This window comes from Osmerus mordax, chromosome 28 (genome assembly GCF_038355195.1).
Source record: "Osmerus mordax isolate fOsmMor3 chromosome 28, fOsmMor3.pri, whole genome shotgun sequence".
In the NCBI taxonomy this organism is placed as follows: Eukaryota; Metazoa; Chordata; class Actinopteri; order Osmeriformes; family Osmeridae; genus Osmerus; species Osmerus mordax.
The window spans coordinates 624,395-636,541 of NC_090077.1; the positions used below are offsets into that span (position 1 = coordinate 624,395).

At 51.2% G+C, this 12,147-nt stretch overlaps 1 protein-coding gene across 1 annotated transcript in view; it reads left to right on the plus strand.

Annotated features, from left to right (window-relative positions):
- Positions 1-12,147, plus strand: part of ntrk2a (neurotrophic tyrosine kinase, receptor, type 2a) — a 28,275-nt gene that overhangs the window by 7,925 nt on the left and 8,203 nt on the right. The window contains exon 12 of the mRNA XM_067231004.1: positions 9,808-9,996. Within this exon, the coding sequence (XP_067087105.1) occupies positions 9,808-9,996 (189 nt within the window). The remainder of the gene's footprint in view (positions 1-9,807; positions 9,997-12,147) is intronic.

Here is a 12,147-nt window from a genome sequence, read left to right on the forward strand (position 1 = left end):
AGAGAGACAAAGAGAGATAGAGAAACAGCTTTCTCCAGCATGCTTATCAATGATGCATGGGACCTGGTATCAGTTTTCTCTGGGTTTGGAAGAGTGCCGCGCAATCAATGCATCACATCCCCCTCAAGGTCAGACGGAACTCCGCCTCGACGCCACTGGGCATGCTCCGTGGGCTCTCCACCTCACCTGGGTCAAACACATGATAATAACAATAACGTGTTACTCTAGATTTTATCTAAAGCGACTTACAAGGGGGAATTTGAATGTGGTGCATCTGCAGTCAAACCTTCTGAGCTACACCCAGGGACATAGAGGGGTGTATTTGATTTAACTCACAGCTGGTTGGACTGAGAGTGTTTCATTTTGTGGGATTTTACCTGGTGAACTAAATAAAATGCACCCTGAGTATCTGTTGGGGTTGTGGCCTGGATCCTGCTGATGTGCTGGGTGAAAGTGAGTGTTGAGGAGATGTTCCTGAACACCCTGAGGGTCAGAGGTCAGGAGTCAGAGGTCAAATGGAGAGTTCTACTCAGGATCAGTCCTCCTGGCAACACTTGTCTCCTGTCACACACACACTCACACACGCTCTCTCACACACACACACACAGTCACACACACACACGTTCACACACACATGATGGGCGCATTCCAGTTCAAGTGGTTGAGTTGATCCTGTAAGACAGTGAGGTGTACATGACATCCTCCTCATCCCCCTGAGACAGGAAATTACATCCTCTTCATCTCCTTGACAGACAAGAAGTGTCTTACTGTTAGCCCCACTAGCCTGTTAGCCCCACTAGCCTGTTAGCCCCACTAGCCTGTTAGCCCCACTAGCCTGTTAGCCCCACTAGCCTGTTAGCCCCACTGCTAGCCCATTAGCTTTGCTAGCTCTCTCCCGGACGTTCTGCTCCGAGTGGGTCCACTGCCTTCTCACACACCATCATTCATCCTGGCAGCACAGTAAAAGTCATATAACTCAGGAACATGTTTGTTCGTTTAGTGTAGTGCTGGAGTGTCCTGCAGTAGCCTCTGCTAATACCCCCTTATCCTTATTTTTTTCTTCCCTCTGTGCCTCTTCCTCCTCCTCTTCCTCCTCTTCATCTTCTCAGCATTGGGCTGGGTTGGGAACGGTGTCTGGGTAGGGCTTGGCAGGTTTGGGTAAGAAAGGGTTGGGCAGGGCAGGGTTAGTGATGTCGGTTGGGGCTTGGTTTACCTGGACTGGGCTGGGAAGGTCTGGGCAGGTCTGGACTGGGCTGGGAAGGTCTGGGCAGGGTCTGGACTGGTCTGGACTGGGCTGGGAAGGTCTGGGCAGGGTCTAGACTGGGCTGGGAAGGTCTGGGCAGGGTCTAGACTGGGCTGGGAAGGTCTGGGCAGGTCTGGACTGGGCTGGGAAGGTCTGGGCAGGTCTACACTGGGCTGGGAAGGTCTGGGCAGGGTCTGGACTGGGCTGGGAAGGTCTGGACTGGTCTGGACTGGGCTGGGAAGGTCTGGGCAGGGTCTAGACTGGGCTGGGAAGGTCTGGACTGGTCTGGACTGGGCTGGGAAGGTCTGGGCAGGGTCTAGACTGGGCTGGGAAGGTCTGGGCAGGGTCTAGACTGGGCTGGGAAGGTCTGGGCAGGTCTGGACTGGGCTGGGAAGGTCTGGGCAGGGTCTAGACTGGGCTGGGAAGGTCTGGGCAGGTCTGGACTGGGCTGCGAAGGTCTGGGCAGGGTCTAGACTGGGCTGGGAAGGTCTGGGCAGGGTCTAGACTGGGCTGGGAAGGTCTGGGCAGGGTCTAGACTGGGCTGGGAAGGTCTGGACTGGTCTGGACTGGGCTGGGAAGGTCTGGGCAGGGTCTAGACTGGGCTGGGAAGGTCTGGGCAGGGTCTGGACTGGGCTGGGAAGGTCTGGACTGGTCTGGACTGGGCTGGGAAGGTCTGGGCAGGGTCTAGACTGGGCTGGGAAGGTCTGGGCAGGGTCTAGACTGGGCTGGGAAGGTCTGGGCAGGGTCTAGACTGGGCTGGGAAGGTCTGGGCAGGGTCTGGACTGGGCTGGGAAGGTCTGGGCAGGGTCTAGACTGGGCTGGGAAGGTCTGGGCAGGGTCTAGACTGGGCTGGGAAGGTCTGGGCAGGGTCTAGACTGGGCTGGGAAGGTCTGGGCAGGGTCTAGACTGGGCTGGGAAGGTCTGGGCAGGGTCTAGACTGGGCTGGGAAGGTCTGGGCAGGGTCTAGACTGGGCTGGGAAGGTCTGGGCAGGTCTCGAGGCTTGAAGAGGGCCTGGACAATGGCAGAGGGAAGCGCAGTAAAAGCAGAAACAAACAGAGAGCGGTATTGATTGATCAGGGACTGCACTATAACAGATAGAGCTGTATTGATCGATTGATCACTGGGCAGTTGGAGGAAGATGCGTCTCTCATGGCCCTTCCCATCACACAGTGTTCTGCTTAGCTCAGCAGTGTGTGTGTGTAAGTGAGCGTGAGTGTGTGTGTGTGGTGAGTTACAAGTCTTGGATCAGCAGATTGTGTCTCCAGGTCTGTGAGGACAGACTCCAGCTACGCTGAACGCACATTCAGGAGCGCACTGTTCAGGATCAATACCGTATCGGAGTCATTTGAAGAAAATCCCGTTGTGATGAATGAGGTGTTATGGTTGGCTAATGAAGTTGCTAGGAGTAGCTGGGTTGTGTGGTGTTGTGTGTGGAGCGCTGCAGAGGGGGATTGTGGGTAACGGTCAGGCAGGTGACACAACGGAGGGGGAGGGCCTTGGCAACTCACTGCCTGCTGTTGCCATGGAGACATGCGTCATCAAGCGCTGAGCTCCAAATATGAATCATCATCTTACACGCACACACACACACACGCACACACACACAGGCACACGCACAACACACAGACACATGCACACAGACACACACACAGTCAGACACACAAAGCAAACATACCAAACAACTAATTATCACACACCTACGTCTAACTTTAACTCAGAACCTCCAGCACAGAAAACATTCCTTCCACATCCCTCCACCCCATGTAGAAGAAGAGGCTGTTTATTCTGGCTGGTGATCCCCTTTTACTCCCGTCCTGTCCTTCCTCAATTTTTCTTTACCTACTTCCTGTCTGATTTAATCTCAGTCTCCCCCACATCCCTCCTCCACCTCCCCCATCTCTCCCTCTGTTTCCCCGACCTCTCTGTTTCTCTCTCTCTCTCTCCCTGTCTCCCCCACCTCTCTGTCTCCCTGTCTCCCCCACCTCCTCCACCTCTCTGTCTCCCGCACCTCCTCCACCTCTCTGTTTCTCTCTGTTTCTCTCTGTCTCCCCCACCTCCTCCACCTCTGTTTCTCTCTGTCTCCCCCACCTCTTCCACCTCTCTGTCTCCCCATCTCTCCCTGTCTCCCCCCTTCAATCGTCCCTCCCTCCCTCTCTTTCAGCTGCTGTGTTCTGTACACTGTTGACTTCTGATTCTAGGGCAGACGCCTCTGCAAAAACAAGCTACTTGGTACAAGCTGGAACACACAACTGTGTGTGTCTGTGAGTGTAGGTTTCGTCTGGCAGGAACGATGTGTCTATTGTTTTAGTTGGCGTCGATTATGTTTTTGGCGATGATGGCTACTAAAGTGGTGGAATTAATGAGTTTGGGGCGTCTAGTTGTGACTAGTGTGATGTGAGGGAGTGCGTGTTCTAGCGGCGTGGGCTACCGTCACGTAACGGCTTGAAGATGTTTGGATTTTTCCCGTGGCAGACGCTGGGGTCCACCTAGCGCCCAGCTGGGAGAGCTTGATGCAGACACAGTTCTGTTTTTAATAGGACTCATCCTTACACCGACGGGATTTTAAACCAATACAATCTCTCTTTAATGATGCATCATTAAAAAGAAAATAAGATGACGGAACTAACAAGTAAATCCCCTGCTCTTTCATCAAGCTGTGTGTGCCGTTGGATACGACTAATTGTGATACGCATAGCCTTTCTGTCTGTCTGTCTGTCCGTGTGTCTGTCTGTCAGCCTGTCTGACCAACTGACTGACCTACCCAAACCCGTAACCCCCGGCGATTCGATGTTAACTCAAATCATCCCTTATTCATCCTTATTTACTGTTTGTCATTGATTTTACATTGATTTATATCATCATTTTAGATTTGTAACCTTCTTTGGTTCGATATTTACTTTTGTCGTGCTTATTATTTACTGCTTTGAGTCCTTTATTTTGTTGTTTATGTTGGTTTTGTTGTGTTTTTTTTCCCCTCAGGGTTTGTTATGTTTCAAAACGTTCCTGTGGAGGTGGTAACACTGTAGGACTGACGGAGTCTCCACGACAACTTGGGAGAGGGAGGAGGAGGGGAGAGAGAGGAGAGGTGAAGAGAGAGGAGAGGGACAGATGAAGGGAAAGGGGGAGGAGAGCAGAGGAGAGGGAGACGGGTGAGAGAGGACAGAGGAGAGGGAAAGATGAAGGGATAGAGGGGAGGAGAGTAGAGGAGAGAGGGAGAGAGCGAGATGGAGGAAGAAGGGGAGAGAGAATAGGGAGAGATTAAAAGAAAGGAGACGGAGAAAGAGAGGGAGAAAGAGAGGAGGAAGAGAGACATTCAAACACACACAGTTAGAGAGACTGTTTAGTATTGTCTCAGACAGAAGTAGGAGAGGTTTGTCACCCCAGTGACTGAGGACGAACATGCCAGGAAGTTGCATTACAGGAGCATTTGAGCCAATCACCTCGCTCTCTGCAGAGACACCTAAAAGCCTGCAGATGAATTATTGAAACAGACAACCATTAACCTATATCTTTACACACACGCCCCATAACACACCCCAACTGGTTTTATACACACCACTGATCTGGACACACAAACAGACCCCCCTCCCCTCGTATCTCAGTATTCCATGCCTAAACACTCCATCTGATTGGTCCAATAAACAATCGTTGACATACCTTGGTACCATATGCACCCATGCTAACACAAACAAACACACACAATGTGGGTTAACATCGACAACAAACATTGAGATGCCCTGATGATTGTCTGCACCCTTTCTAACACTCCTCCACATACACACTTTCATTGTGGGCTGGGTTTGGGACCAGGGTGAAGTCAGACGTGTAGGGTACCATTTCATTAAGAAGGTAACAGGGTCTAGATGCAGAGTAACAGTTTCTTCAGAACAGCGAGTTCACATCAGGATTCCATAGTTCCACACACACACACAAGACAGGACAGAGATCTGCACAAACTTGTACATCTCTGAACATGACAGGTGACAATGATCGTGTGAAACAGGAGAGGGTAGAGGAGATGTGGGAGTTCTAACACTGGCAAAACCAAGAGAGTAGCTAGAACAGGAAGCATGTTGTGTTTCTGCTGGAACGTTTGTGTACTTCTGATATGCAAATAAACTGTGATTTCTACCTCTTTTGTCAGTTGGCATGTCCGTTGGTTGGAAGGTTTTGCGTGTGTCAGTGTGTGAGGATTTTCGTCGGCATGACTGAGGGAGGTTCTCTGCGAGGAACGTTACGGTTCTGACATGTGGAGGAACGTTTCAGAAGGGTTCAGAAGGGAGGGGGGGGGTATGGATGGTGGAGAGGGGTGGGGTGGGGGATGTGGATGTTATGACAGCTGGATGCCTGTAGCTGACAGACTGATTACCACCTGTTACGAATTCAGGGACATGGAGGCTATTACGACTCAAGAAAACATCTTTCAGAGTGTGTGTGTGTTTGTACTCTCAAGTACATGCAGCAGATACACTCACCTGGTACTGTGCAGCTTAATTGCAGAGCAGCAATTAATACAATACTGCCGATTATATCTGAAAGTCCTTCAGGAAACATCTGACCATGTGACACAAAAGACAGCCATTCAGAATGCACCGCTCACCATCCCCTCTCTCACTGACAAGAGAAGACATAATTAGTCCTGTCTTTGCCAAGCTCTCGTTCTCCTCCTCCTCTTCCTTTTCTTCTCCTTACCCTGCATCACACTGATGTGTTCTGTGTTCATGGAGGGGGTGGGGGGGTGAGGGAGGGGGGAGTGAAGGAGGTGGGGGTGAGGGAGGGGGAGTGAAGGAGGTGGGGGTGAGGGAGGTGGGAGTGAGGGAGGTGGGGGTGAGGGAGGGGGGGGTGAGGGAGGGGGGAGTGAGGGAGGGGGGAGTGAGGGAGGTGGGAGTGAGGGAGGTGGGGGTGAGGGAGGGGGGTGAGGGAGGGGGGAGTGAGGGAGGGGGGAGTGAGGGAGGTGGGGGTGAGGAAGGTGGGGGTGAGGGAGGGGGGAGTGAGGGAGGTGGGGGTGAGGGAGGTGGGGGTGAGGGAGGGGGGAGTGAGGGAGGTGGGGGTGTAGAAGGTGGGGGTGAGGGAGGGGGAGTGAGGGAGGTGGGGGTGAGGAAGGTGGGGGTGAGGGAGGGGGAGTGAGGGAGGGGGGAGTGAGGAAGGTGGGGGTGAGGGACGTGGGGGTGAGGGAGGTGGGGGGTGCGAAGTGAAGGAGAGGGGACAAAAGGGAACATGGTCTTTCTGTCACTTGAGAAGGTGAATGTGGTTTGTTTATTAAAAATAGAAACTCAGACGAAGAGAGGGGGAAGGAGAGAGGGGGGGAACGAGCTAAGATGAGAGGAGGAGAGAGGGAAGTGATGTACAGAAAGAGGGAGAGGAAGGAGAGAGGGTAGAATGAAAGGGAGGAACAGAAGAAAAGTGAGGCAGAGAGACTGAAAGAGAGAGAGAGGCCTATTTTTACATGGCAGAGTGTTGGAGGGAATCTGATCTGTGCAGGATGCAGATGGGCCTGTCCAGACCGGTTCTGATTGGCTGACAGTCTTCTCAACTCTGTCACTAAACTGCAGTGCAACGGAAATCCTAGCCATCCCTCCTTATTAGCCTCCCCTCCATCCATCCCTCCATCCCTCTATTCCTTCACCCCTGTCCAAGACATCCCTTTCTTCCTCTCTCAACAGACCCGACTCACTTCCTTCCTCCAGTTTACGAATGATCTCCCATACCTAAGAATCTCCTTCTGACAACCCCCCTCCCTCTCTTTCTCTCTCTTTCTTTTTCTCTTTCTGTCTCTCTTTCTTTCTGTCTTTGTCTCTCTCTTTCTCGATTTTCTCTGCTGTCTGTCTCCGTCTTCACCGTATCCTGTTCCTCCACAGAATCAATACATCACTTCCTGTGTGCGGCGGGGTGAGAGCACAGTTTAGAAACGGGGGACACAGTGTGAGGAGGGGGGGGGGGGGCTCAGGTTTCTGTTAGGGAGGGGCATGGGGGGGCTGGGGAGAACAGGTCACACACGGGGGGGGCAGAAGGTGAGTGGGTGACAGAAGGCTCTGACCTAACTGCCCCTCTCTTCCTCTGCCCTACGACCTCTCCTCTCTTCTAAGTGTTCTGTCCCTCCATCACTCTGCCTTTTATTACTCAGATCTCCTCTCCTCCCTGCTTGGACACTAGTGTGCAGTCTTCCTATCTCCCAGAGTAGGTGAGATATGGCCTCTTCCACACAAAGGAACCTTTTAAAGATATGTCGTAATCAAACCCGGCCTGATATGTGTGTGCAACTGTGAGCAACCAAAATAAACCTTTTGAAAGCTCCTAAAAGATTCTTTCCCCTTGATATGACCCTCTGACAATAGCAGAAGCGTTGGGTTGGGAGTGCTCCATCTTTAGAGCGCCGCACCACAGCTCAGTGTGTGCTCAACCGACTGGTTGACACGCAACAATGTATTTAAAGTTTTAATACTCACAGCATGCCTGTAACCGGAGGCAGTCAGTGGGATTCAGCTCTGTTCACTAAACGGCTGGTGTCTGTCTGGATGAGGGGAGGTGGAGGGTGCAGCCAGGGGGCATCAATACAGGAACACTTACATGCAGACGCATTCAGGCACCTAGCCCCAGTCTGGACCCCAGCCCCAGCCCTAACCTTAGCCCCGGCCCCAACGCCAGCCCCAGTCATGGCCCTAGCTCCAGACCAAATCTCTGCTTTGCCTTGGCCCCGGCCCCTACCCCGGCCTCAGGCCTTGCCCCGGCCCCGGTCCCTACCCAGGCCTTGCCCCGGCCCCGGCCCCTACCCCGGCCCCTACCCCGGCCCCTACCCCGGCCTCAGGCCCTGCCCCGGCCTCAGCCCCTGCCCCTGCCCAAGCATCACTCCATCTCCTCCAGCAGTATTAACAGCAGTTCCTTGTCTATTAAACGGTGTTAGGTCAGAACCTGACCCCACTTATGCTTCACTCTGCCCCCCTCCCTCCCCCTCCTCCTCAACAGCTCCCAGCGGACCCCCCCCCCTCCTCTGGCCCCTGTCTCTCCTCCTCCCTACCTCCTGCTTCCCTTGTCTCTCCCCTCCCCCCCAGCCTCCCAGCCTCCTGTCGCCCCTCAGCTAAATAGAGTTTGTAACGATCTGACCCTGAAGCCTTTCACCACTAATGATGGACCTGTCTCAATGTGTGTGTGTGTGTGTGTGTGCGTGCTTACATGCATACGTGCATGTGAACGACCAAGCCTCTGAAAAACCCTGTGGGTAATGAGTGTCCTTAAACCGGAAATCAAACAACAGTCAGAGCGGAGCCAAAATGCCTGCTCTTGAGCTCCAGAGTTGAACCAAAATGGCTGATCTTCCGCTCCAGAGGTTTTTGAGCCCTAATGGCGAGACCCCTCAGTACAATGTAGACAACGAAGCAACTCCAGAGCTGCTCATAAGGCAACGCAAGACCCCCGCCTTCCTCCTGGGAAGACTGGGAACGGAGGGGAAAGCATCCAGAACTCCTGCCCCGGCTCCTGGGGACGATGGGAGAAAACACACACGCCCAGACCGGAGGAAGAGGATGAGCAGAAGGAGCTTTGAGTTGTTGTGAAGTTCAAGTGAAGGGTGTAGCCTCCTGCAAACTTAAGATGAGGGAACATGCCTGGAAACATCCACCCGCCCACACACACACACACACACACGCGCACACACACACACACACACAAGCCTTGTGCCTGGAGGCTGAGAGACAGTCAGTCTTTGTTTGTCTGTCTTGTTCCTTTGCCTCCTACAATGGAATGTACCCCAGACACTCCAATAACACTGTGTGTGTGTTTGTGTGTGTGTGTGTGACAGAGTTAAGGGAACAAAAAGAGAGAGAGAGAGAGACACACAGACACACAGTGACAGAGAAAAGCAGTTCTAATGTTTATTTAACGTTGAGAAAACCAAACCACTGACAGTTCCGGCAGACTGCCTCCAAACGCAATGATGACGGATGAAGAGGCAGTTAGCATGTCTTCCTGTCTACTTCAATGTACATTGTACATTTACTTCTCTGCTCTGCATTATCAGACACAATCCTTCATTCCTCCAGCCTGCTCCCATTCAGAGTAACCTGTAATCAACTCTTCTTCCGTGGTGTGGTGATGAAACGTTTCTCTATTCTCTGGCCAGCTTGGGCCTGATGTTCCTTCTGCAGCCTGCCTCCGTTGTTTAATAAATCACAAAAAACTCAATGTTCTCTCTCTCTCTTTCCCTCGTTCTGGAGTTTTCCTCTGGATGAATGTTGTCATACTCCATCATCCCTTCTCTGATCTCTCCCGGCCAATAACCAGTCTAATCTCTTTTCTCCCTCCATCTCTCCCTCCCTCCCTCCCTCCATTCCCCCCCTTCCCTCTTCTTAGTGCTTTGTTACTGACCTCTTTCTCTTTTCCTCTTGGTCCCCTACCCTCATTATCTCCCTTTCTCCTCTCCTCTCCTCCCCCCTCCCTCTCACTCTCTCACCCTTCTCCTCTCCTCCTCCCTCCCTCTCTCCCTCTCTCTCACACTTCTCCTCCCTCTCTCACTCCTCCCCTCTCCCTCCCTCTCTCTCTCTCCTCCCCACCCTCTCCTCTCCACCAGGTCCCTCCTCAGTGATCAGTAATGATGATGACTCCGCCTCTCCTCTCCACCACGTGTCGAACGGCAGCAACACGCCGTCGTCCTCGGAGATGGGCCCTGACTCTGTCATCATCGGCATGACCAAGATCCCCGTCATCGAGAACCCGCAGTACTTCCGCAGCACAAACAGCCTGCTGAAGAACGACACTTGTGAGTACCGACCGCGCAAACGCTCTGAAACGACGTTGAAAACATGTATCAACTACACAAACTCTTCCAACCTATGCGAATACTTCTAAACGAGGCAGATGCTACTAAACTACACAAATGCTTCAAAACTACGTAACCTTATCAACTACAAAGAAACTCTTCCAACCTCTGTGACAACTTCTAAAACATGCAGTTGCTTCTAAACTGCACAAACACCTTTGAAACAAATCAGCTCATTCTCTCCAGGTCTATTTTAGTCAACTATAGTGCAATCTGTAGTAAAATGTTATTAACTTGTTGGTTGACCAGAGTGGAGCTAAAAAGAATCAAGTCTGTATGTTGAGCATATTTGATAATATAGCAAAGCCATGTCAAACAGTCTACGCAGTGACGTCATATTGGAACACGTGTGCCTGCGTGCACACATGTTGAGAGCATGCACAAGATAAACGGTCAGTGTGAGTTCCTAGACCAAAGAGAGATGGTAGTCTGTCTTTTCTCCTGTGAATATGAACTACTAGTAGGTACTAGCTAACCACATTGCTGACTGTGAAAACGATACGCTACACTGTATCTCACCTGAGGTAATTTACTGACATGAACTGGTTAGTTAGTAAGTAATTGTCAAAATAAAAAGGTCAAGATTTTGGGAAGTATAGTTTCCAGTCAACCACAGTATTGGTTTAGGAGACAGGAGTTTTCTCTGTGCGAGAGAGCGAACTAACAAACTAGACCAAAGACCTTTCGAAGGACACCTGCTTGCGTAGAAGCTTGTTGCCTCAGAAACACACTGCTGCCATGGTGATGGATTTGAAGAAGCTGAAATAAACTGGTCCACTGTGACAGGAAATGCGGTGTGTGTGTGTGTGTGAATATGGATTTGTTCTAGGTCAGTCCTTTTCGTGTGGTCTTGAACAATGATCCAAGCTAAATAGAGATGACTCTGAAGTTGGTTGATGGTCCTGAGAGGTTTACCAGTACACACAGGCATCATCTAACAAACACACATGCCCAAAACACACACACACACAAACTCTCCAGCTCAGCATAGAAACCCAGAGAGACAGAGTGATTTACAAGCTATAAAAACAAGTATATAACATGAGTGAGTCAATTACGTTCAATACAGCACATCTGTTTGTGTGAGTGTGTGTGTTAAACAGAGAGAAGGTGTGTGTGTTAGACAGAGAGAAGGTGTGTGTGTTAAACAGAGAGAAGGTGTGTGTGTATTCTGCTTGAAGGCTTGACAATAAGACCTGTAGGTGAGGCATCATGGGAGTGGGAGTGACTGTAATATCTCAGAAACAGATCAATGATCCCCATTAGTTTACCCACTCCATTAGAGTGGGCCTAGCTCATTAAGAACAAGAGATGTACACACTCACACACACACACAATTGATCTACTGATCAAAAGCGAAACGCAAGAATCGACATAGAATTTATGTTTTGTTTGTTTTCTTCCTCTTTTCTGCTTTCTTTGCTTTCTGGGCTACATGCACTTCTCCGGGGGTGATCAAAATAAGAACATAACATCATCCTGGAAACTGTGATTCACACACACACACGCGCACACACACACACACACCTGTGTGTCATCTGTGCTGTTTACTGGGATGAAGCTCTCTAATCATCCTGTTTCCCTTCATCATCCATCCATGATGTCACTCTGATGCTTGGAAGATCACTGGCCATCTACTGCCAGCTCTGAAATACAATACAGACTCCAACCAACACTTTACCCACATCCATCCATCCACCCATTTGTTTGTTTGATCTATTTGTCAATCCATCCAACCATCCACCCAGAAAACACGAGAGAGAGAGAGAGACAGACAGACAGAGAGACAGAGCGAGAGAGAGAGACAGACAGACAGAGAGAGAGAGCGAGAGAGAGACAGAGCGAGAGAGAGAGAGAGAGAGAGAGAGAGAGACAGACAGACAGAGAGACAGAGCGAGAGACAGAGCGAGAGACAGAGCGAGAGACAGAGCGAGAGAGAGAGAGAGAGAGAGAGAGAGAGAGAGAGAGAGAGAGAGAGACAGACAGAGCGATAGACAGAGAGAGAGAGAGACAGACAGAGCGAGAGACAGAGCGAGAGACAGAGCGAGAGACAGAGAGAGAGGGTGCTGCTGGATGGAGGCCGTGGCTTTT